Genomic DNA, 22,779 nt, shown 5'->3' with positions numbered 1-22,779 from the left:
AAACTAAGCCATTAAAATTATTATTAAAGCTAAAGGAGAGGAGGAATACACGTTTAATCACGCAGTCAATGTTGTATGGTTGACCGCCAGGTGGGGGACCTCCTTAGTCCAGGAAGCCCTGGGTGTTGGCGGCCTGTATCGCCCGGTCTACCAGATGTTGTTGGTGATCCGGGTTGAAGCTGGTCAACCGACCCTCCCACTGCTCAAATCAGGGATATGGATTTGGGGCAAGGGATGGCGTGTGATGGCACTTCCATACCATGTGGTAGAGAGTGAACGTTTCCTGGGCGGCTCGCATTGATCAGTTGACGTCATCAACAACGGCAGAGTGCATAGCGATCGAGGCGGCCTTGAAAAAGATCAAATCGCTTCGGGTGCAGCATGCGGTAATTCTAACGGATTCCAAGTCGGCCCTACAACTCTTGCAGCTTGGATTTCCAGCAGATAAGATTTGCCAACGCTCCCTGCGTCTTCTTCAGCAGATAAAGGAAAACGGATTTTGCGTTCGCTTCCAGTGGGTCCCTTCCCACGTAGGAGTGCTTGGAAACGAGGCTGCGGACCAGTTGGCTCGTGAAGCGACATCGTGCACTCGTCTTCTGAAGGTGGCTCCAGATGAACGGCGCATTTTAAAAACAATCATACAAGATCATTTCCGCTCTCTTTGGTGACCACAACATCGACCTTGTGTCACAAAAGGAATGAAGAGGACAGAGGCAACCTTACTGTTCCGCATCCGGACCAACTCAGCGCGGACACCGGCGTGGCTCCATAAGCTGAACATTATCGCTTCACCTCTGTGTGGAACGTGTGGTGCTACAGGCGACATCGGTCATTTTATTATGGACTGCCGAGAGCATGCGGAGGAGCGGTTAGCTTTGTTTAAAGAACTGCGAAAGATGGCCGCTCCGCATGCCTCTTTGAACGATTTAATTTTCCCGGAAGGCCATTGGATCACGAGGAGGGACATCTTTTGTTTGATCCTGCAATTTTTACGTGTCACAAGCCTCAGCGAGTCATGGTGAATTCCCGCGCATAGCGGTAAAAAGGTGCTGATCGGGTGAGCAATTGCCGGCATATCACGCAAGGCTAGGTCCACCCGTCAATAAACATCATCACCACCACCACCACCTGCATGGTTATATGCAGAATGTACAAGTGTATGTGTACAATGTCGGATGCCTTGAGAGTAGTAATGTACCATGTGGAAAAGTGTTAGTTTGTAGCTGTCGGTAGATGACCGTGTCTCGCGAGACATGTTGGGATGTGGAGGAGGGAAGATTCTTCGTCCCAAGCGGTAGTGTGCTAGGATGTCACTGTACCTTCTGGGGATTATTTCTCGTGTTGGGCTTATGGAAGGACTGGCTGACATCCCAGAATGAGGTGCCCGGTGAGTATGAGCTCGGACTGCGGCATGAGCCGCCTCATTCCTTTCCAGTGATGAATTAGCCGGTCTCCATATGATGAAAACTTCGGGTAAGTCAGGGTGGTTGATAGAATTTTTGCTGCGGTTTATGAAATGCGTCCAATTTGGAAGTTTCGACACGCTGTCTGTGAGTCTGACATGATGGTGACATGTTCTTTGCCAGTGGTAGCTTCAAGGGCAATGGCTGCTTCTTCGGTGGTGTCGATGTCCTTGGTAGGTATAGAAGCAGAAGCTAGCTCCAGTCCCTGATTATTGACTATGCTGATGACGTGGGCTGGTCGACTGATGCGTCTGCGTACCTAACGTCAGGCCGTTTCCCGTACGCAGTTCGAAGAGCTTGAACTCTGGCCTTGCGTCGTGCTTTGTTGTGGATCGGATGCATATTTCTTGGTACCGGGACGACAATGTAGAGGAATGCGTTAGATAAAGAAAAATTGGGCCGCCCCCTTAATTGAGATGCGTAGACTGAGGAAACAGCGGACCTGGTGGTCTTCACTATAGCTTTAAATTAGCTCTTCTTAGGTGCGCCCCCTTCATAAAGACAAGGATGGGTAAAAAGAGAAGCTTCTCCATGAAAACCGAGTCAAATCAAAGTCCACAATCCAGCCTCATTATAAAGTCCGAAATCTAAACTGCCTACGCTACGAACCCAAAGGAAACGCTGAGCGCTCCGAATGTAATGATGATCGCGCGGTCGGATAGACGCCGGTTTCATTACTCGAGGGACTCGGGTTCGATTCCCACCACTGGAGGAGTTGGGGGAGGAGAGCCACGTATATTGGAGCGGAAAATGCGGAAGCGTTTTTTTTTTATTGAGGCGCGCACTCCGCACACGTCGTGTGCCCAACGCCACCTAAAGGACATTTTAGGTGGTGTTGGTGGGCGGCTTGCCTCCTCGCCACTTCCTGTCACAATTCTTCGCATAGAATGTTCCTCCTCTCTACTTTCTGTGCCAGGTTTTGAGCGACGCCAGGCACGGATGGAGCTCATTTAAACAGCCCCAATGTTAAAAATGAAGGAGGCAGTAGCCGGACTTAAACTACCGCCGCTGGCATCAGGAAGCAACGACTGAACATCTACACCCCATCGGCAGACGCTGTTTCCTGTCTCAGCTTAGGCCTAAATATTCGAGCGCCGTCGGACGGCACTATGTATAGACACTGCGTATTCAAAATGGAACAAGCAGCATAATGTGTGAACACTGTTATGCACAGACGGAGCAATAGACAGCGTGAGCAGTCACTGTCTTTGACCACTGACAGCGTATTGCGGACCAGACTTCAAGGAGCTAGCGAACGAATTCCTTGGGGTATCGGTCTTGACCGTCTTTTCGGCGTCTTCTAGAGATCATGGTGGCAAAACAGCGCGCCTTCTAACGTAGTAACGTAGACTGGAGAGGAACGACGCGGGATGAGTGCTGTCCCGTGTTCACCCTCTTCAGTCTACGTTACACGTCGCGCTGTTTGGCCACCATGACTGACATTCATCAACTCACGCATCTGTCCATACTTGTGGTAGAGCAAGGATCGCCCTCTAGTTTGCGTAACACGTCGCATCGAACCGAACGTCATCTTACGCAGGAATCCTGGAGCAGTTGAAGTACTTTAAGTTCTAACGGATTTGCGATGTACGCAAAGTTTAGAATCTCTTCTCGCTTCGACTACTTGGCGTGAAGACTATGATCGCCGAAACACCTGGCTTTCGCCCCGGCGTACTTTTGGTCATCGACATAGAGAGTTTGCATTTATCCTCACGTTGACCATGTCGTCGAGCCGAAGAGCAGTTTTCTCCTGCAATTTCAGTTTAAGACGTTCGCTGGGACGGGTGTCTATTGCTGTGGGCGGAAGCGTTTACGGCTACTGATCAGTATAAGAATTCATTTCAAGGATTACGCTCAAGAATGGCTGTTCAAGGGTTACGGCCAATCCAACAGCAAATCTGTAACCGATTTACAAAGGTTCTTTTATCCTAATGCTGTGTAGCCGGTGTTATACATCTCCACCGAGGTTTACCGTGCCGCTTCAGACGTAACAACATCATCCGGAGCATTCTTCTGCGTAAACTGCAACTCCCAAAAGCTGCTGAACTGCCATGAATGATAAACAACTGCCCCCTGAAGGCTCAGCGTGGATTCTCCTGGAACTGCGGAAGTTTATATGTCAGAAAAGTGTGATTTTGCCTTCATTTGCAAAGAATTCTCCAGGAAAGGAACCACTCCAGCGCCATTTATCCGGTTACATTGTCAATAAATAAATAAATAAATAAATAAATAAATAAATAAATAAATAAATAGAAAACAATAAATAAATAAATAAACAAACAAATAAATAAATAAATAAATAAATAAATAAATAAGCCAGACAGACATACTTCAACCCTTCAATCAAGGACAGGCTCGCGGGACTTCGACAGGGAAGCTCCGGCACCACCCTCTCCCCCCCACCCTGTAGTCAAAAATAAGAGGCTCAGCCTCGTGCACCCTTCGCATGGTAAGACACGCCATGGCTTTAAGCTCACCTTATCGCCCCTTTCCACCAGGAAAAAAAAAAAAAACTTTTTGGCGTGCTCCAAAGTTGAAGGCTCAACGCGATAGTCATTTTGCCAGTGCACACGCCCGGTCTGCGAAGGATAATGGCTGCTTAATTTCTTTTTGCCTTGTAACTTGCTACAGACACATTACTATCAAATGAGTTTTACTGGTACTGTAAGGTTTATTTTCTTCCAATGTCAATATTACGCGTGAAGGTGCTTGTAAGCGCAGTTCGAGTGCCTCGCGGAGGGTAGAATCGCCCTTCGCTAACCAAACAAATATCAGCCTTAAGTTCTAAATTATGTAAGATTTTTGAAGTGAATAAAGAGCTGTTACATAAAATAAATTGTATTTGAATAAAGTTTCAATCGAAAAGCAGGGCCGACCTCTGCGAAAAAAAACCCCCGAAAAACTGTCAATTCCACCGCCGAAAAAACTGGTTTTGCAAGAACCACAAAATCGTGATTATGATTAAGACCATCATCATAATAGCAATAATAATCATCACCCACACTACCGCCGATTGTCTTGAGACTTCCCCCCCCCTCCCCCCATTCAAAACACTTCCGAAACCCCTGAGAGCCTCTGTTCATTCATGCCAACTATGTGCAAAAGGTTTGAACCTATGAACCCGACAGGCTGTGCGTTGAAGTATATATCGTTTCTTGTGCAACCAGTGTTGTATATGAAAACATTTTTCTTTATTTCTGTATGCCCGGCGAATACGTTTTTCCAAGAAAAGTACGACAAATACACTGCACGAACGTCATGCCGGGCGCCTCTCGCGCGGGAAGGGGGGGGGGGTGGGTGGGGGGGAGAGTTTTTTTTTCTTGGTATGTTTTGGTTAACTCCAACGAACCAAGTTCAAGCTTAAACATCTCTTCGTTAAAATGAAATTATGTGCAACGTTTAGCATGAAGAATTCAAGACCACCATGTCCCTCTGGCCTTCTGACATTTCAGTTGAATTTGGTTGCGAAATTCTAAGCGCAGTACAAAACAAAAAGGAACAACCGAATGAATTTAAGCATAGTTTACCGCGACATTTTGCAATTTTCTACGCCTTTGGCAAAATAATCAAATTTTCTCGACACTTTGCGGAGGCACGTTGTGTTGGCAATTTGTGTGGTGTCACCTTAGATTACGCTTCGTCCGCAATATACAATTACTCTCCTAGAGGTACCCTAGAGTTGCCCTAGATAGTCGCACCGTTCGTCTGGAACTCTTTCAAAGACCCGTGCATTGACCTAAGTGTTCCATCGCGGATTGATCTTTGAAACCTGTGTGAACCTTCGCTAATCTGAAAAGATTACGTGCATGCCATGGCCATGCGGCCACGCTCTTAAGCAGGCATGCCAAGCCGCGTTGAAGAGGCCATGGGATAAATACAACTTTCTTCAATTTGAACGATCCAGCCTTTGATAACTCACTCAGCTCCAGTCCAGCCACATGAAACGCTTTTTAAACAAAGAAACGCCAGAAACACTGAAAAGCTTTCAAAGTTTCGCCGCAGCGACGTATTATAAGCCAGCAGTGAATGGCTATCAGTTTGTGAACTGCATGTTAGCATCAAAGTGGTGCACGATCAAACGGAACTACAACCGCTCAGTAATGTTTCTTGGCGGTGACTTGGGTCTGCGGCGGCCAATCGCATAGAGAAGATTCTGTGACGTCATAAAAAATACCGGAAAAGTGGTCGGGGAGTCTCAATGTTTTTTGTTGTTATTTGAAGGTAGCGGCAGAATAGCACGATACCACTGTTATCAGGCCAAAGCAGTATTTTTAATAAAACGAACTTATAATTTGTTTTCATGGCGCCTTTAAGTGGTGCACGCTCTCGTGGAAACTAAAATCTCCCGTATTTATACCGTTGTCACCGTGAAAGACAGCACGAGGGCAAAAAACTGACTGTTGAAATTGCAGAGAGCAGAATACGCAAGCTCGAAGCGCATCCTTCCCGAGGATCCGTTGCAGAATCGACAAGGCTGGATTACGTTTCTGAGGATGCCACAGCTCGAAATACCTAAAAATGAACAAATGATATAGGTCCCCATGCAGCGCCCTAATTACTCGGCCGACAGGTGATTAGGGTTAACCAGGAGCGACCGTTAAAAAAATGCTCTTCCACCAAATTGCCGAAATGGCGCCCAGGTTTTCGATACGAAAAAATAGTTTGATTGGTTTTTAAATAAGCAGGTAAGCGCCATTCTTGTTCGTGGTGTTCAAAAAAAAAAAAAAATAGCCCACAAAATACAACCTTCCTGTCAAGTTTGAGCGCTAATGGCGCAGCGGTTCCATCAGGACAAATTTTTAAAGGAGTCAATTTAGCAATTCACCACCGTGTATGTTTCCTTCGTGTTAGCACTGACAGCAATGCGCGAGATGTTAACAAATAGGCGCATTTCCGTTGCACTTGAAATGCCAAAAATAAAAAAAAGCACTTGTCAGAAGTGGGATTCGAACCCACGCCCGGAAGACCGGACTGCGACCTGAACGCAGCGCCTTGGACCGCTCGGCCATCCTGACGGGACGGGGATGAGGTGCGGCTGGCCGGTTGCCAATCTATGCGCTATCTCGACGGGTACGCAAAGACGAAGCGAAATTGTCGTCAGCGGCTCTAGAGTCATGGCGGGAAAATTAAAGCACGCTGCACAGGAGAACATATGGTGGAGAGAAAATAAGGAATTATAGAATAGGGAGAGGTCTCACCCTCCCTTACCATTTGTCGTCACGTGGCGTGAACGTCTTTGTGCTATGGAGTCTACGCGCCGCGCCTTCGTCGTAGCCGTGGCGCATGCAGGCTCTCTCCCTAGTTTGTGCCAGTACAGGAAAATGGCGAACGATTAGGTCGTTCACGTGCGGAACCGAACTTTATAATTGGAAATAAAAAAAAGGTGACCTTAAGGGAGTTTGTCGTGCTTGTGATGATGAACAATGATGACGACGATGATGATAATGATCGCCCTCTCTGCTAGAATGTACCTTCCGATAGGAAAATAGGCAAACACCTCTGGAATTTTTGCTATTCGCATGTACGCCAAATGGCATAACCTAAATGAAATCGGCTAGTTTCGTCTTCACAATGACGTTCAGGAGGGGCCGGTATAGGTGACCGGTAAAAAGCGCAAAGGCTCATGGGTGCATTGTCTGCTCCCGCGGAGTCCCGCCACTGCCGGTTCGAAAGCTCTCCTGGCTTCCCGTAGGCCGGCGGCTTTCACGCGAGCGTGTGCTTGTTGTTTATCTTTTTCCAGCAAAAAAAAAAAAAAAAAACGCTCATGCATTGCGCATTCAATAAATAACAACGATGAATCCTACTAGGGGCTACTCTGAAAGGTAAGCACTCTGTGACGAATAAACAACACGCACACGCGCGCGTAAAAGCCGTCGGCGTACGGGAGGCCAGGCGAGATCTCTAACCGGAAGTGGAAAGAGCAGACGACGCACCCATGAGCCTTTGCGCTTTTTACCGGTCACATATTGGAGACCGTGCGTCCAGCTGAGCAAGCCAGGCGGTCGTCCTGGGTGATACCCGAGGCCCCCATGTGGCGACACTGGTGAACTTGTGCTGACTGAAGACCCGAATGCGCATTCACAAGCCATATCCCGTAGGATCCACACGTAACCATGACGCGTGGCGCCATCTAAGGGCTCGTTTGAGCATATATGCATGGTCTTTTGATATTCTTGTTAAACCAACGCCTCCTTCTAAACGCACTCGGATAGTCTGTTTTCGTGGTAGCGTCTAAGATTTTGCAAGTAAGGTTTTTGTTTTGGAGCATCTGAGTAGTGTACCGTGGAAGCGTTTGTACAAATATATGGTTTATGCGTGTCTACCTGTTCCGATTTTTCGTCAGTTGTATGCAGTAGGCCCAGAAAAAAAAAAAACGTTGTGAAAAGACTGAAACGAATTCCAGTACGTTCATCCATTAAATATTTCTTCTTGAAGCTTCATAGCGACACGCTCCCAGTAAAACTCTGGTTACAGGTAAAATGACTATATGTACACCCATGAACACTTAACTGCCGCTTATGTAAAAAAAAAAAAAAAAACTTGAAACAATTGAGCGCATCTTCCTGGACTGCTGGGGTGAGGTGTTCCATCGGGACATCATCTAACCAACCTTCAAGGAAGACCTGCCCTTAACGCCTTATGACATCCGCTTTTTGCCAGTGGACTATGTCGGGGGCGTGCTCTATGATATGTTCGTGGCGCTTAGTTTGCATACTATGAGGAAAACTCGCATGACAGTTCAAAATGCAGACGAGAATGCTCGTACAGAGCGAGGGTATTTCATTGAAAGTGTTGCTTATGTAAGAGAAATGTAAGTCATACCGGAAGAACCTCAGTGGTTACGCAATCTGGATGTACTAGCGCAGTCTAAGTTTTAAGTCACCCACTTCAGCCGACTGAAGGCTGGAGCTTTTGTGAACATTTGTTTTTTTCGCCAAGCAGGCAATAAAAAAAGCTTTTCTGGTTTAGAGGTTCAGTTTCTGGCCATCACTCGCATCGGCCAAGTTCAAATCCCGCAGGAGCCGTTTTTTTTATTGGTTGTTTTACTTTAACCACATTTCCTTTTATCACACGTGGTGTCATAAATGGCAGATTTGCGCATAATAAGCAAAAATTTCGTGTGGTTGTGTTCCGTTTAGTCCATGTTGCCGATTTATGGAAGAAGAGGAAGACGACCAAGGCGGCAACCGCCTACTATCATCACCATCGGAGGCTAGAGGAGAAAGAAGCGAATAACCTCGGTTGAGCTCAGACATGGACTCGCGTACGCGTCCCGTTCTATAACAGTCCAGTTCCAGCTCTTGTTCTTTAATTTGTTTTGCAGACTTATCAGCGGCTTGGTCCCTTGTAAGCCGGTTTCAGTACTTCTCTTTTTCTTTGGCGCTCTTTGCCCTAGCTGGCCTTTCGCAAAAAAAAAAAAAAAATCCAACAATCATCACTTCTCTTGAGTATTTTTGTATACCGTGACTTTATCCGTGGTTAGGTCAGGTATGGATCGAAATATTATTTTAACGTGAGTACTATTGTCCCTTTTAGGTCGTTTTCAAGCTCAGCAAAGCTAGCTACAATAAGCTTATATGCACGTTTTTTTTTAAATGGCGCTGTTTTCCCTGTTTTAGGTGGGTTTCACTTGTTACTATTTAATTTAGGGTTCTCTGTACCTGCTTTAGATAGGTTTCAGCTGTCAAACATGCCCCAAGCAGACGAGGTCCCCTACGGGATATTGTTTGTCAATACACGACCCGTACATGTCCCCAAAAGGTGACCCAGAGTAGTCTCAGTGGCAGGCTGTGTACAATACAATAAGGACATGTATCCGGGAGGACTTGCGTCGTCCATAAGATCCTAATCGGCGGGGTCAAAGGTGCGCCCACGCGGATTCTTTGAAGCGCCACCTCCTCGGGGCGGGTTATATCCACATTATAAAATATAAAGGGGGCAAAGCAGCCGCAACTACAACAACAACAACAACAACAACAACAACAACAACAACAACAACAACAACAACAAAGAAACCAGACAAAAGCGTATAGTCTGGCGCCACGCTGCCTGGTGATTACTCGGGCTCTTTACCCGGACCCGCCTGCTCGAAATGAAACGTTTTTTCTTGGATTTGCTAGACGTAGCGGATTTATGCACAGCAAAGAGCACGATATAAGTTAAGCATGAAATCGATATTATGCATACAATAACTTTTGAGGAGCACGACCAATACCCACGAGGTGCCATTTCATCCTGCGGACGTGGGTCGGGGATGGTTTGACAGGGGCGTTCTGTACAGTTGTTTTACCTTACGCTGTTCATTGCTGTTTAGAGCTAAAGCTCTACTACGCTACATCTTCCGAGGTCATGCATTGCGTCGCAAGTGGCCTTCAGCCAACAAAGCAGCTCAGGAACTCAGCCCAACAAAGGCTCGGTAGGGACACAGAATGTAGTAAAGTGGAAAAGTCTGGGCCCGTCGGTTCATGATGTTCAGGAAAAAACCCGCGAAAACACGCTACACAAAGGTGAGGTAAGGGCAAGTAGGTAAGCCCAGTGACTGTCCTTGTCCTTGTCTCTCCTCGTGCGTAGCGTGTTTCCACTGGTTTTTCCCTGAACACAGAATGTGCTCCCCAGCAAGGCATCGACGCTGTAAGAAATTCTCTTTCCGGAATCTTGAGAGTAGTCGCAGTCGAAGCAGAAATAATGGGCTCTTAGCGCACAAATGTTGTACAATTTCTCTAAAAGAACGTTACGTCTGCTCCGCGTAGATTTCGTTTTTCACAACTGCGGTGCGAACATCCACGCGCTTACGCGCAAATATGAGAATATAGGTACCCCCAAAAGGGTTTTATGCTAGAGAAACCTATAATCTTCATTACACCATCAATGTCTACGGCCGCTGAAGCCCTAACCGCGAGCCTGACGACAGTCTTGCGAGCGGCCTGAGTCTTTCGCGGGCGCCTGTTGCGTTATCGATCGATTCAGGTGCCACCTGTTGGCGGGGCCGCACTTATCGACCAGCCGTGTCCGCTGCCGCTTATCTTCTCGCGAAATGGGCCACCGTCGCCGCGGCTCGATGACGCTCCCAGCAAACCGGTGCGCGCCAATTTTTCACCCCTGCCAGACGCATATCGGCCGCTTGCCGTCCTGACGCTCCCAGACTTGCTGGGCTGCGTGCGCCCGCGAGATATGCCCACCACGTCAATGCGGGCTCTATCAGCGGCGCTTCGTTTTATGCGCTGCTTGTTACTGCGCTTTTCTGGCGCTCGGCTGTGCGAAGATAAACCATTCTGCTGAGAACGAGTTGTGAGAAAAGAATGGCAGTACTCTGATAGATGCAGGGACTCCGGCCACAAGAAAGGCGCTCATAGCCATAATTGCATTGATATGGGGTTCCGGCAAGTAAAACGCACGTCAATGAAAACAAAAAAAGCCTCCGATAGAAACAAGGACCTGAGCCTGCTTGTAGGAACGACGCATCTAGATTCAGGATGCATCTAGCATTTCATGGAGGCTAAGCTTGGTAAGAGGCGGTTTTTTAAAAACTTTTCAGAAACACAGACAAAACTAAGAGGATAGAAAAAAAACCATCTCATGGTCCATAACCCGTGGTTTTGATACAAAAGTAACCGTAGGTCAAAATTACAAGTAGTCAATGCTTCGCACACTGTTTGCTCTTGGCAATATCAGGAAAGCGCCACATCAGGTGGTATGCCGAATTGCAGCTGTTTAACAAAATTCGAACCTACTTCCTTCAGAAGCAGTATATACGCCGATATCGTGACAAATGAAACGAAAGCTACGCGGACGCTATTCTACTATTTTAAACACGATAAATCAACACGAAGCAAATCTTTGAAGTATGGCCACAGCAACTGGTTAAGTACAATAGTTATGATTTACTTCTTGATACCAGCGTCAGGAACCACAATCTGGTGTAGACTTGCAGCTAGATATAGAGATCGGGCGTAAAAGAGCGATCAATGTTAACTACAGAAAAACCTCGCTTATTAAAATCTCAAGGGAGTGAAAAAAATGTCCGAATTAACGGAATGTCGAATTTTGCAATGAACAAAAACGCACATTTTTAATTATTTAATTCCATACCTTTACTTTAAGAAGAAGTCCGTGATACTTGCTTGTTTTTTTTTGCGGACCGCTGAGAAGAAAGGATTAGTTTGCGGGAATGCTACAATACCTCAGCTCATTTGGGGGCGCTCGTTCATGGTGCGGGCGGGAGCACCGTCACGTGGTATTTTTTACATTTCGCGGGTTTCTTGATTGGTTAGAATAAATGAGTACGCAATTAGTTCGTCGCTGAAAAGGCCGCAGTTAGATGCCCCTTGTGAGTACCTACGTGTGCCTCATTGACACTTTAATGATTAGGACAGTACTCCTCGAGTTGGATAATTAATTACATTTAATTAATTAAATATACTAACAACAATTACTGGCCGCTGCTCCACTGCACTGGAAACATTGTGCACTAGGTTTTCTTCGAGTAACGCCATTGCTCTTCTTTAAAATCTTGGTGCATGATAGCTGCGGCACCCTGTATACGTACTCCCCCCCCCACAAACTTTTCGCCCATGACTGTCAGTGATGCTCAGTGAACTCAAACTCCTCTACAAGGTGTTACGAATGAGCCCGCCGCTGGGCTTTGTTTGAACACTCCTCTGCTGTGCGGCGAAGCCTCCACTACGTGCGCCTTTCAAGCAGGCCCTCCCTGTCGGTGGCTCACGCTTGCAGCAAGCTCCGACGTGCCTGGATCTCTGGCGCCTATCTATCGGCGCGATTCAAACCGACGTTGGAAGACGAGGTACGCTTCAACTTGCCCCAAGGACGCAGAAGCCCCGCGTCCGCTGCGGAGACCTCCTCTCTACCCTCTCTCGGACTCAGCGTGCGCCGCTGCTACCGACTGCTCAAGAACTCTGGAAAAAGCGTTGTGTGTGTCTGTGCCGTTCGTGACATGTGCACAATCTAGAGGGAACGCTTGTGTCGACCGTTGGCGCTTTGGGTATCCCCCTCCCTCTCCCACCGAAGCGCTATAGTTCATTCCTGTTTGAGCAGTGAATCAATGCTGTCACTCTGCTCGAGTCCTGTATTGCAACCTCACCCGTCGGGGCATTGTTCTTTGTCTTTGGCTCATCTCTCGCTATGAAGTAAGCAGTTACGTTTTGCCTACGGCTTCTGGACTTCTTCACGGCAGCAACATTGGCTGGCCGCTCGCTTCAAACAACGCTACCACACGTATGTCGGAGGCGACGGAGCTCGGCTCGGCTCGGGTCAGCCTTCCCGGACCCAACAAAAGTGACATGTGAACATACCACTGCCGAGTGAACTTTGTGGGGACCAGCAACCTTTTACGTGTCCTAGTCGCATTCTGAAGTGTTCTTTCTTACTTTATCCCCTCCATTCCCTCCCCAGGGCCCTGGTGCCTCCTTTCAATTATTAAAGTTATTTCTGCTACTCTGAAATAATGAAAATTATTTTCTTCATTGCGCCATTTTGCCACAGGGCGTCAAAGGAAATGAAAGACTAAAGAATTTACCACGTATCTGTTTGCTTCGCTGCAAATGTCGTCGAAAGTCTTCCGCTGCCGAGGCTGCATCAGACCCTGTCTCTCCACCGCCCACCCGTAATGACCATTTCCGTCGTAGGATAGGTGCAGTTCCGGTTTCTTTAAGTGGACAGCATTTTTACCGCGTTGTCGCTGAAGAGTCGGGAAACGGACGGTTCGCGCCAAGTGTGTGTCGTGCTTCCTCCGGGTGCGCCTCGGCTCACGGTCTTTCGGTAGCCTCTCGGCACGTTGCGAGGACGTTTCCTGGACACGCATAAGACGACGGGCGTCGGCACGCCGGCACTCCTGCGCCGCAATGCCGTGTCCTCGGTGTTTCCCTCGCATTTTGTGGGCATGTCTTCGCGTCTAGACTTGGCACTTCATCACCACTGCCATCGTCGCTGAAGGATGGAAAATTCCTGAGCTATGGCACTCCGCACTCGATGAAATTCGACGCCGCGTAATGTAGACGAGAGGCATGAACCGCGCAATGTACCGGCGGAGATATTTCTTTTGGTTACAACAGCACCACCTGGCACTGAACCTGAGAAACGCGCAAGATTGCTCTCCCATGGCCACTGCCATATGGTGCCTTTTTGTACAGCGAATTTTTTCGCTACTGGGACTGTACTATTTAATTTGCGATCGCAACAACCAAGCATACATGGAATTTTTCATAAAGCAACACTGCAAATGTCACTTATGTATTGATGTTTTGCCTCAGATACGCGGAATGTTTTGTTTTTGCTAAAAAAAAATTTGACAAGCATGAGCATTCCCGCCAGATTTATGTTTAGAAATGGTTGTGGGGATATAAATGTCTCGTTCAACATCTCCTCCAATTTGGCAGGGCGGCTGAATCGAGTGACAAACAAACAAACAAACAAACAAACAAACAAACAAACAAACAAACAAACAAACAAACAAACAAACAAACAAACAAACAAACAAACAAACAAACAAACGAACGAACGAACGAACGAACGAACGAACGAACGAACGAACGCATCTGAAAAAAGACTATCGTCTTAAAAAAAGAACGTGCTTGGAGGCAAGCGGCTTCATGCAATACAGAATACCTTATACGCCTCGAGCGGGACCTGTAGGGGCACCACTGAAATCCACCTAGCGGCCCGTTTCGAAAGCAGTCGCGGGAGTCTTCGTCCCGCTCCCCACTGTCGCCGCTGCTTTTGCGGCATGTTCACGACTGAGATTTAGCTTTGGCGGGCGTTGGAAATCCATGTTTATGTGGAGCAGTCACTCTGTTCGCAAATGGGGTGTGTTTACGAGAGTGTAAATGTTTCTGACGCGATCTTAGTGGGGCATATTTGGTCTGTATAAGCGCCAGGTGTGTGTCACAGGCCAGCGTCGCGGAACCGGCGGAATTTGATTGTAGTTACACTGCACTGAATTTACTAGCAGTGTCTCCGTAACCACCGGTTCCTCAGATGTTCGTGCTACGGGTATTCACTACGACGTAAATCAGTTTTGTGCGCTTACATATTCAGCGGGACACTCATACCTGACAGCACGCCCGTTACTTTTGCCGATAATATACAGGCTCAGATATTGATCACCACCATTTACAAGCCAGTGTGTGTTAATCTCGGGAATATTCAACGTAAGTACGACGGATAATGCAGAATTATGCTCGAGGATCAGCACACGACAGAGTCCTCCTGTCGTGAGGTGAGATCCCGCAAACATTCATCTGCTACATATATCCTCTGCGAGCAGCGCGGAGACGCGCTTAGAATATAATCCGCGTCCACGCCTAAACGCTTCTTCGAAATGTCGTCATATGGCACAGGGAGCCTGCAGAATAAAGCAGAAACTGAAATCAGAGGCCTTATCACATACCAAACTCTTCCTACGACACCTTTAATCGCTTGTGAACTAACTGAATACCCTGTATACGACCGCCGAACGACCAACTGTTCGCTGAAGTCGAAAAATAAAAGGAAAGTGAACGCGAGATTTGTGTGTGTGAGTACTAAAACGTTGATTGCCTGATACCGCTCCGCATTTGTACACAGCGTCCCCCTCTCCTCCCCCCCCCTCCCACCCTCCCGATGTCCTGCGAAATAGCAGTGCATTTCGCGCATAGTTGGTCTGGTGAGTCCTACCTGGCTTAAGTTTCGACGAACGTCTTTAGCATGACAGAAGCTGCACTGTTTTTTTTTTTTTTTCATTTCCGTTAGAGCTATTATGCTTCTTCCGCACTTGCACATTTATTTTTCCGTGGTTTCATTAATTTGCCTTGGTTCTTGCTATAAGGCGTGTGTGGGCACATATTTATCGACGCACATGCTTGGAATACACTTAAAATTTTCGCATGGTTTCTGTTCTTATAAAATGCATAAATTATTGTCCGGGATTCGGTAATCACATCCCCGAAACATATTTTTCTGAGACGTATCTATTCGGACCGAAGCCGCATTCGTTGTCCACGCTGCAAAATGAAGCCAACCTCTCACTGTGGCAGTATCAGGTCTAAACGAGGCGACAGTAGAATTCATTTGTGCCTGACGTATTTCAAGGTCACAGGGGTGATATGCTGCTACCGTCGCCGACGCCCGGAAGAGCGGCGACGATGCGCGCAGAACCCGTCCCCGGGTAGCTCTTTCAGGCGATCGCGTGCTCTACGAAGACGCAGCTGCTTTTGAAGTGACCTAAAGTCTTTGCTTAAAGTCTTTGCTTAAAGACGTCACGATAACAAGTTTTTTTTTTTTTTCGGCGCGGAAAGGCGAAACGAATCGAAACAGAACCAAAAAACTGCACGAGCCCCTATCAGCCACGTAGCGCACATCCCGTCAACGCCGCGGAGAAGCTGCGGCAGGCGGCGCAGCGATCGCGAAGCTCGAGGCGTATACGCAAGAATTTCCACCGTGCACTGGGCACCGCCATTTTTTAACGATGAATGTGCGACATGCCGGGCATTTCTTGGGTACTGCGGTGCGAGCAGATAACGCCGCAGTCACACCTCACACGCTGTTGCTCCATGCCGGCATGTGAGGTCCAAGACGTCCAAGCGGTATCGAAAATCAGTGAGTGTTATTTATTCGGTATGTCAGCAGCGACAAGTTTTACAGTGCTTTAAAAAGAACGTTTAAACCGTCCGAGAGCTGTCGGGCTTGCCCATAAATTCCGTTCCAAATTCGCTAAGCCGGCGTGCTACCCCACATGCCCTTTGTCCTGACGGGGGTTGCCTGTGAGGCTACGTTTCGGCGTGCCACAAGACGCCCGACTTTTCATCCCCAATTGATGTTTCTTTTCGTAATTGTGGGCAGGTTGCCGTCATTGGCTTTACTTGTCGACGTACAGAAGCTACTCGTCCGTGCGTCAATACGTCGTTGTTGGCTGCACCAACAATCAGCGTAAGCGCGGAGTGCTCACCAGAGGGAGCTCTGAAGTGCACCACGACAAAAGAAGTGTCTGTATGTTCGGAATCTATTCGCTGCACACATTTCCTGCGTCCCTCCAGTGCCACTACGAATGGGCCATCGCACTGAATCGGAAAGACTTCGAACGTAGCAAATTTGCGAGAGTCGTACGCTGCTTTTGGAAGCGCTGTTTATTCACCCTCATGTTCAATCCTTATCGCCCGTTTCTGTTCTCTGGAGCTATCTTCTGTTCATTTCATCGTCAGGAAGCCGACAAAAATCAACCGCGGACATCTATGCTGCAGCTCGGGTACGCGAAAAAGATGAGCCGGAAGCGAAATGGGAGTGTCGCGGTGACGGTGTACCCTCGTTCGTGTCGGAAAATAGCTGATCGCGATTCCCATTCGCCGCTGAAACTCAAAAGTTCTTTTAAGCACGCAAACGGCCGTGAAATCTTGGTGTATCTAATAGGTTGCCCTGTTTTGGAAGCAGAAAATAGTGTTATGCGGCGGCGTAACACTACTGCCGCCGCAACAGTCGACGCCGGAAACTGCTACCTACGAAGATCTAAGCCCGAAATCAGGTACGCAAGAACCGGCAATGCGGTGTGACCAGAGAGAAGAATTTCCTGTGGGCCGCGGTGACAATCCACATCAGTGAGCGAACGCACCCGTACGGAGACGCTGGGGTGGTGAATGGCGAAACCCTGAAACCCTGTGGTTTGGAGGCAGGATTGCAGTATGGCTTGGAGGACGGACTCAGTTCGGCGGTGTCGTCCCATAGAAGCACGGCCGGGGTTTTATCGCCACTTTGTATAGAGGCGACAACCCGGGGGACCCCGTATGCACTTCAGATGCACAGCCACGTTATGCGCAGAAGTGTCCATTAGCAGGAGAGTCCGATGAGCGATCACATGACCGCTTCTTGATGTCAGTCGAGCCACTTTTAGCCGTTGCAGCAATTGGTTTAAAGGAGCCATGAAGACAAAAAACAAGTTTGGATCATTCAAAAGATTGCTTCGTCAGAATCATACTGACACCACTTTTAACGTAAACTTCGCTCAAATAAGACATATAATCAGGGAAAAGTGGAATGACCATGCGACCCACTAGCTCATTTCCAGCAACAGAACCTATGATGTCATACCAGGCTGCTCTGCGATTGGCGGAGGCCGGAGAAAGCAAACGCAAATTAGACAGAGCTTATACGCTTTCAAGGAGAAATTTGAGCGCAAAAATTCGACAGAGACACACAAAGACCAGACGGGACTAGTGCTGTAGTCCCGTCTGGTCTTTCTGTGTCTTTGTCGAATTTTCGCGCTCAAATTTCCACTTGAAAACATGAACCAACTAGCCCAACAACAAGTTCTATTAAGCTTATAAGCTTGCCGAACGAGCTATTAATGCACATCCGTTTTACAGCAGTAATAATGGTGCGATAAACCGCAAAAGTTACGAAAATACACGTAAACATAGAAGTACCGATGCGCACTGCTGTTGGTACTGGGCGCACTATGCTTGTCTTAGCTGCACAGCAGTCCGACGCTTTGAAGTGAGTTGTCTTGCACGACGCTGGCCGATTGGCGTAAGCGACGTTGCCTTACGTGGCCCTGTTTGTCAAGCATACCCTATGTTTCACGAAGCGATTACTTTCTACCGCAAAAAAAAAAAAAAAAAAAAAAAAAAACAGAACAAGCCAGGCGTAAATACGGTCAAAAACAAAGCAACGACGGAGTGCTGAGTATGCTAGCGCCATCTGGGAGGTTTGACGGCAGCTGCAGATCCGAATGGCGCAGTGGAAGGTCGTTTGCATATGCGCCGTTATGACTTCACTGTAGACGTCACCAAAACACACGATTTGGTGGGAGAATCAATATTTTAACTAAATTATTAATTTCTTAGTGAACACGGCATCATTTGCTGCCGCGCAAGCTCTGGGGACACAATAAAACACAAAATCTTTCGAACAACGGCAGCAGACTAAAGCGCTCGCCTAAATTCGTCTTAGTACCAAAACACCCCTGTCCCGAAACGTCCGTGTACCGAAACGCCCGTGCACCAAAACTCCCACCTCCCCTCGCGGGAACCCCTGTGTAGATGCGACGCATAGGGGGTTCACGTTGCAGCGTTGGACAGCGGAGGAACGGCGCTGGAACGATGGAGCGGAGCGGCGCAGGCACCGCGTTTTATAGCGCGCATAACGGTGAGGGGACGCGCCGGCGCCAGTGCGTCTGCCGCGGCTATGACGCAACACAATCCAACACAGTCCACTTTAATCCAATCCGATCCAAGCCAAGCCAATCCAATCCAATGCCCCTCGCGAGAGAGTGTTCGCTATCGGAGAGGAGAGGGGGTTAGCGGCGGAGAGCGCAGCTGGCGCGGCGAGGAGAATGGGGGAGGGGCGGACGCCGACGACGACAACGCCGGATGCAGGGACAAGGCGGGTGAATGAGATGCGTTGCATCTAATAAAACAAACTTGTATTTTGTCTCCATGGCTTCTTTCGTCCTCCATTGGATCCGGGGAAGCGTGAGTCGCTTCAGCGTTCATGCTGTCGCGTTTCAGCGTCGCATCCTTGCACAGCAAGCGCATATATAGAGCTGGCGTTGCTATAGCAATAGGAACCGCGGTGCGCGTAGCGCCAGCGGTGCCGGCGGACGCCAGGCGTATTCGGCGACGATGATGCTACGCTGGCCCGAGGGCCACATCAGCACCTCAGGCGTCGTCATTGACCGGTCGGTGAGGTGCCTGGGGTCACTGGACAAGACGACAGCACTGTTGGGAACATATCCATGATTGAAACCCGTGAAAACACCACCGAAGCACAGAAGAGCCGAAGAGCGATGTGTCACACTCTTAGCTTTTTGAAAAGTAAATGAAACTCAAAGTTATGTTAAAGTAGCTTCAGCTGCCAATTGTCAAATAATAGTTTGTGGGAAAGTTCTGCTAAAACGAGAGTTACAGCCGTTTTCTGCTGAGTCTTTGCAATAAGGTTGGCTCGGCCGGGAGACATTGTTATCGCGCATAGGAAAAATGCACGAGACACTAGTCCTATAAAGCTCTGCTTTAAAACACACTAAAAAGGCTACGGCAAATAAAGCGTATTGCTGCATAGTGTACGGCCACTTACTTTATGGAGAACCAATGGTGCCGCCACGATTAACACCTGCCCATTTTGTAGAAATTGTCCCTCACAAGGTGAAAACTGATTATGGCATTAGGATTACTGACCTTCAATAATAGTTTGCACAACCGAACGCATGCGCAACTACCAGCGTAATTTTCTCAGATGAGATATTCGCAATTTTCTTGTCGGGCCACGTTTCTGTATATGTTTCTGCACATTACCGCAAAATGACGTTTCTGTACGTCACAGATTAAACCGTACCTGCGCAATTTTTGCGTCACAGTCTCCATTATAGCGCACCGCTGTTCGACGAACTCGAGAGCACTTCGAGAAGGTGTTCAGCATGTCGGAAATTAAACCTAACGAAGTTGTTCAAAATCACAATCACAACAACAGTCCGTGTCATAAGCCTTTGTTACGAAATATGTTGCCCGGGAGTTGCGGCTGTTTGTGGTAATAAATGCACTTAAGAGTGGAACACTTAGAAGAAGTTACCTAAGAAAACCCCTTCAAAGCCGCGCGTAGTCAGACTCCTAGGACAGTTATTTGAAGAATAGTATAAGCAGGGCTAATGGTTAAGAAAGTAAATAGCAAGTAGCTTGTGCCTATGGTTAGAGACCGCGACGCTGACTTGTTATTTCAAGGAGGTCACGTATCTGCACAAGACAAATATTTGTATTTTTTTTATTGACCAGTGTACTGATAGGTTTTTGGTGATCTCAATGTTCCAGTAAAATATGTAAAAAAAAAGCAATTTCTTGGCCGCCGTTCACAGGTACTTTAGGAAAAGTGAAACCATGGCTGTGGGTACACTAGGTAAATTTCATATTATCTGGAATGGAGAGATGAAAGGCAATAGAAGCGGATGGCTAATTTTAAGTTTTTTTTTGTAGCAGTATAGGCAGATTACATTTTACGAGGGCTAAAACTCGAAGAACAACATTAGCTCGGGTAGCGTGTTTAAAGGGGCAAATAGAAGTTTTTATACACACGGGCTGGTGTTGCACCATCTTGGCTTTGGGAGGTGGCCGCCATTCGTGCCATCCTGTGCCGATATAGTAGTTATTATGTGATAGAAGCATAGCCGAATGGGAACAGAGTAAACTCACTGAGAGTTTAGCAGGTTCCGATGACAACTGAGGCGTCATCGCCAATCTAAAAGATCAGTGACGCTGAATGACTAGAATGGTGACATTGCTAATGCTGGTGTAGATGATGATTATCAACAGCCCAATACGTCCACTGCAGGACGTCGAAGGCCTCTTCCATCGACCTCCAACCGCTCCTGTGCCGCGCTGCTCTAGTCTACTATTTGCACCAAAATTTCCTTATTTCGTCCTTCCATCGAGTAAATTGGCCTTCCCTTTTTTATCCACCCCTCTCTCGATGTCTACCTTGTCACCCTGGTAGTCCACGGATTGTCATTTCGCCTACGTGGCTGGCCCAAGTCAATTTTTTTTTCTTTATTAAAACTTTGATATAATTTACTCGAGGACCAATAGTAATAGACGAAATGCAGGTTGGGGTTCATCGGACTGATGTGAATAATATATTGAGGGCTACGTCAAGGACAGCGGTCATACAGGAGGGACGTGTGAGAGGTAGACGGCACAGCGCGTTTACTCCGAGTGGAACCCAGAACTCCAGCACCAGGAATGATGGTGAGGAAGGTATGAGGTACGACATGATGATGATAATGGTCGTGGGAAGCAGACGAAGGACACGGTGAATTGGCCACAACAGTACAAGGGCACTTGTCCATGTCTCTTCGAAATGGGCACTAGCGCACCGTACAAACTGATGCTCGCAATATTAATGTGGTTGTGCTGGTAGTTTGTACTGATAGTTTGTTGCGACGGCAGCGTTTTGGGGGAGTGTTCAAACTATTTAGATCATGATCGGGTTTAAAAACTAGCGAATCCAGACATTTATCAGTGTTAGAGAAATTGATAGCAACATACATTGCGCTATATCACTGAAGAAGACATTAGGGTAAGTCATTAACGTAAATATAAACCAAAATAGGGCCGAAAATTCCATGCTGTGGTATAGTAGTGGGGGTGATTTTGGTTCTGAATAATCGACAAGTGCAGTAGGTAGTTTTCAATCAAACATACAGCGGGATTAGTTACTCCCGCTGAACTGCTACGCTGACTCAGTGGCAAGGTGTCGTGCTGCTGGGACCAAGGGCGCAAGTTCCATCCCGGCCGGCGTGGATGCTTTTGGAGGCGAAAAACAAAACAAAACAAACAAACAAAAAAAACACCCGTGTGCCGAGATTTCTAATTTTCGGCGCTTTAAGCCAGATAATCGGAGTAACTCCCACTGCTTTAAGGACTATAGTTACGACCACCGCCGGCTTGTTTTCTCAATGAGCCATTATGGGCACCCTCTTTTAAACAGCTACCGAAGAGACTGAGTGCGCAATGTCCACCGCGCAGGCGCCGAGTGCTGCAGATCCACTTGTCGGGAGGCATCGACCAGATCGGCGGCATCCGGTGGCCCCTGGCGCTCTGCCTGTTCGCCGTCTTCGTGCTCGTCTACTTCTCGCTATGGAAGGGCGTCCGGAGCACGGGAAAGGCAAGTGTCGAGCTCTTCTCACCGGGCACTTGCTTGCACGTACGCGAAATTCCGCCCTCTTCGCTCCACTTGAAGGCGCATTGATTCCGTTCGCTTGAAAGCTATATAGTGTTACAGCGAATGGAATCAATAGCAGTGTGAGTCAGCGGTGCGAAAGGGACTGGACAAGCGCTGTCCTGTAACTTCATCCGAGTGCTCTTGTAGTGTCACGTCCCTGTCGTTGTATAAGTAGGAACCAAAAATACCACATGTAGACGAGCCATTATTTATTGATTACGCTGGAAAGTTCTTCACCCCCGTCACGCACGGTGACAAACTGGTACTGTGCGCTCCGATTGGTTCACCGCCGGCGAGCCACGTGTAAGACCCCTGTCACTCGCGAAAATTGGTGAGAAAATCCACCAATGAAGGTTCCAAGGCCGGGAGCTGTATTATCGGTGTCAAGTTGGTCGATCTACTATATGTAAGCCTTCCACCGAGGGGAAACTTTCGCGCTTTGTATCCCCGCGCTGGTCTATTAAACAAAACAAAAAAAAGGTTAGTTGCGGAAAATGGATCAATACGAAGGCAATGTATACGGAAGGGCACTTTCGGGGAGTCTCAGCTGAAGCGCGTGACGGACGATCGAAGGGCACTCGCGGCACGGGCTAGGTTTAGGTCCGTTAACATTCCTATGAGACTCACC

At 47.8% G+C, this 22,779-nt stretch overlaps 1 protein-coding gene and 1 non-coding gene across 2 annotated transcripts in view; one reads left to right on the top strand and one right to left on the bottom strand.

Moving 5' to 3' along the window:
• Positions 1-22,310, top strand: part of LOC144146538 (uncharacterized) — a 58,828-nt gene extending 36,518 nt beyond the window's left edge. Inside the window, exon 5 of the mRNA XM_077678481.1 lies at positions 21,956-22,310. Coding sequence (XP_077534607.1) covers positions 21,956-22,178 — 223 coding nt within the window. The 3' untranslated portion in view covers positions 22,179-22,310. The remainder of the gene's footprint in view (positions 1-21,955) is intronic.
• Trnal-cag (transfer RNA leucine (anticodon CAG)) lies at positions 6,395-6,478 on the bottom strand. The gene has a single exon. It is a non-coding gene; the product is annotated as a tRNA-Leu (tRNA).
• Positions 22,311-22,779: the final 469 nt, after the last annotated feature.

Source organism: Haemaphysalis longicornis, unplaced genomic scaffold (assembly GCF_048455015.1).
Source record: "Haemaphysalis longicornis isolate Haplotype H1 unplaced genomic scaffold, Haemaphysalis longicornis Haplotype H1 scaffold_7, whole genome shotgun sequence".
NCBI lineage: Eukaryota > Metazoa > Arthropoda > Arachnida > Ixodida > Ixodidae > Haemaphysalis > Haemaphysalis longicornis.
The sequence above is the reverse complement of the archived record's forward strand: the minus strand, read 5'-3'. Positions and strand labels throughout refer to the sequence as shown.